Source organism: Apaloderma vittatum, unplaced genomic scaffold (genome assembly GCF_000703405.1).
Source record: "Apaloderma vittatum isolate BGI_N311 unplaced genomic scaffold, ASM70340v1 scaffold23972, whole genome shotgun sequence".
In the NCBI taxonomy this organism is placed as follows: domain Eukaryota; kingdom Metazoa; phylum Chordata; class Aves; order Trogoniformes; family Trogonidae; genus Apaloderma; species Apaloderma vittatum.
In genome coordinates, this window is record NW_009704455.1 from 22,177 (window position 1) to 23,177 (window position 1,001).

Sequence of the window (1,001 nt, forward strand, 5' to 3'; positions counted from 1 at the left end):
CGTTATGAGTCATTCCAAATCATCACATGCACAATTAAGTACTTATCCCGAGTTTTCACTATTAAATAATCACCACGAAACACATTTCTTTCAGTTTCCATGGATAAGTTCACAATTTTATAAAAAAAATAAGCAGACATCTACAACAATAATTTTTTGGGGGAAAGAAAAACAACTGCAAAAAAGCAATATGGTGTTTCTATCTCCTGTTTTTGCCACGTGACATAATTACTGCAATGAAATTTACTATGAAAATTTGTGGGTTTTTTTTCCCACCATTTAAATTTCTAATACTGAGGAAATGTCGGGTCAATTTTACTGGCCCAAGCCATGAGCCCCCCTTTAATATCCTTAGCTAACACAGAACCCAATTCTTTGACATGTAACTCCTGTAGAATTCTCACAGCCTTCTGGGAGTCATTTCCTAACTTGCAAACAACATATACAGGAAAAGATGTCTGGCCATCAGTCCTCTGCTTTTCTTCACAAATTCTTTTTTCTAAATATTCCAGATATTCTTCATCTTTTTCTTCTAATTTACTCAAAGGAATGTGGACAGCATGTACCAGGCGGCAGATATCCACTTCTACCTGCGGACGAACATCTAACAGTACATGAGGAACCTGCTCATCCAACAGCTTTTTGTACTCCTCTACAGACACTCTGTCTTTACTAGGCAGCAGATGTAAAGTCCTACATTTGTCCGTTGCAGAAGAACCACAAAATGCCTCATAATCCTGAAGGCAGGTGACAGACGGATTGTCACCACAAACGGCACAGTCTGTTTTCTTTGGTCTTAACTTGATATTGCGAAATCTCCCTTCGTGGGCATCAAACATCAGCATGAACTGATTGAAGGAGGAACCCATTCCCGAAGCAATTTTCAGCACTTCCAAGGCCTGGATGCATCCCATGATGCCCGGCACAACACCCAGCACTCCCCCATCCGCACAGTTAGTCACAGTCTCTGGTGGAGGGGGCGTGGGGAAGAGACACCTGTA

General features: G+C 41.2%; 1 protein-coding gene across 1 annotated transcript; it reads right to left on the reverse strand.

Moving 5' to 3' along the window:
* Window positions 1-287: 287 nt before the first annotated feature.
* MOCS3 (molybdenum cofactor synthesis 3) lies at window positions 288-995 on the reverse strand (the record flags this gene model as incomplete). The annotated part of the gene is made up of 1 exon (XM_009865058.1): window positions 288-995. A coding segment is annotated over one exon (708 nt), but the record flags the coding sequence as incomplete, so codon positions are not given.
* Between the last annotated feature and the right edge of the window lie 6 nt (window positions 996-1,001).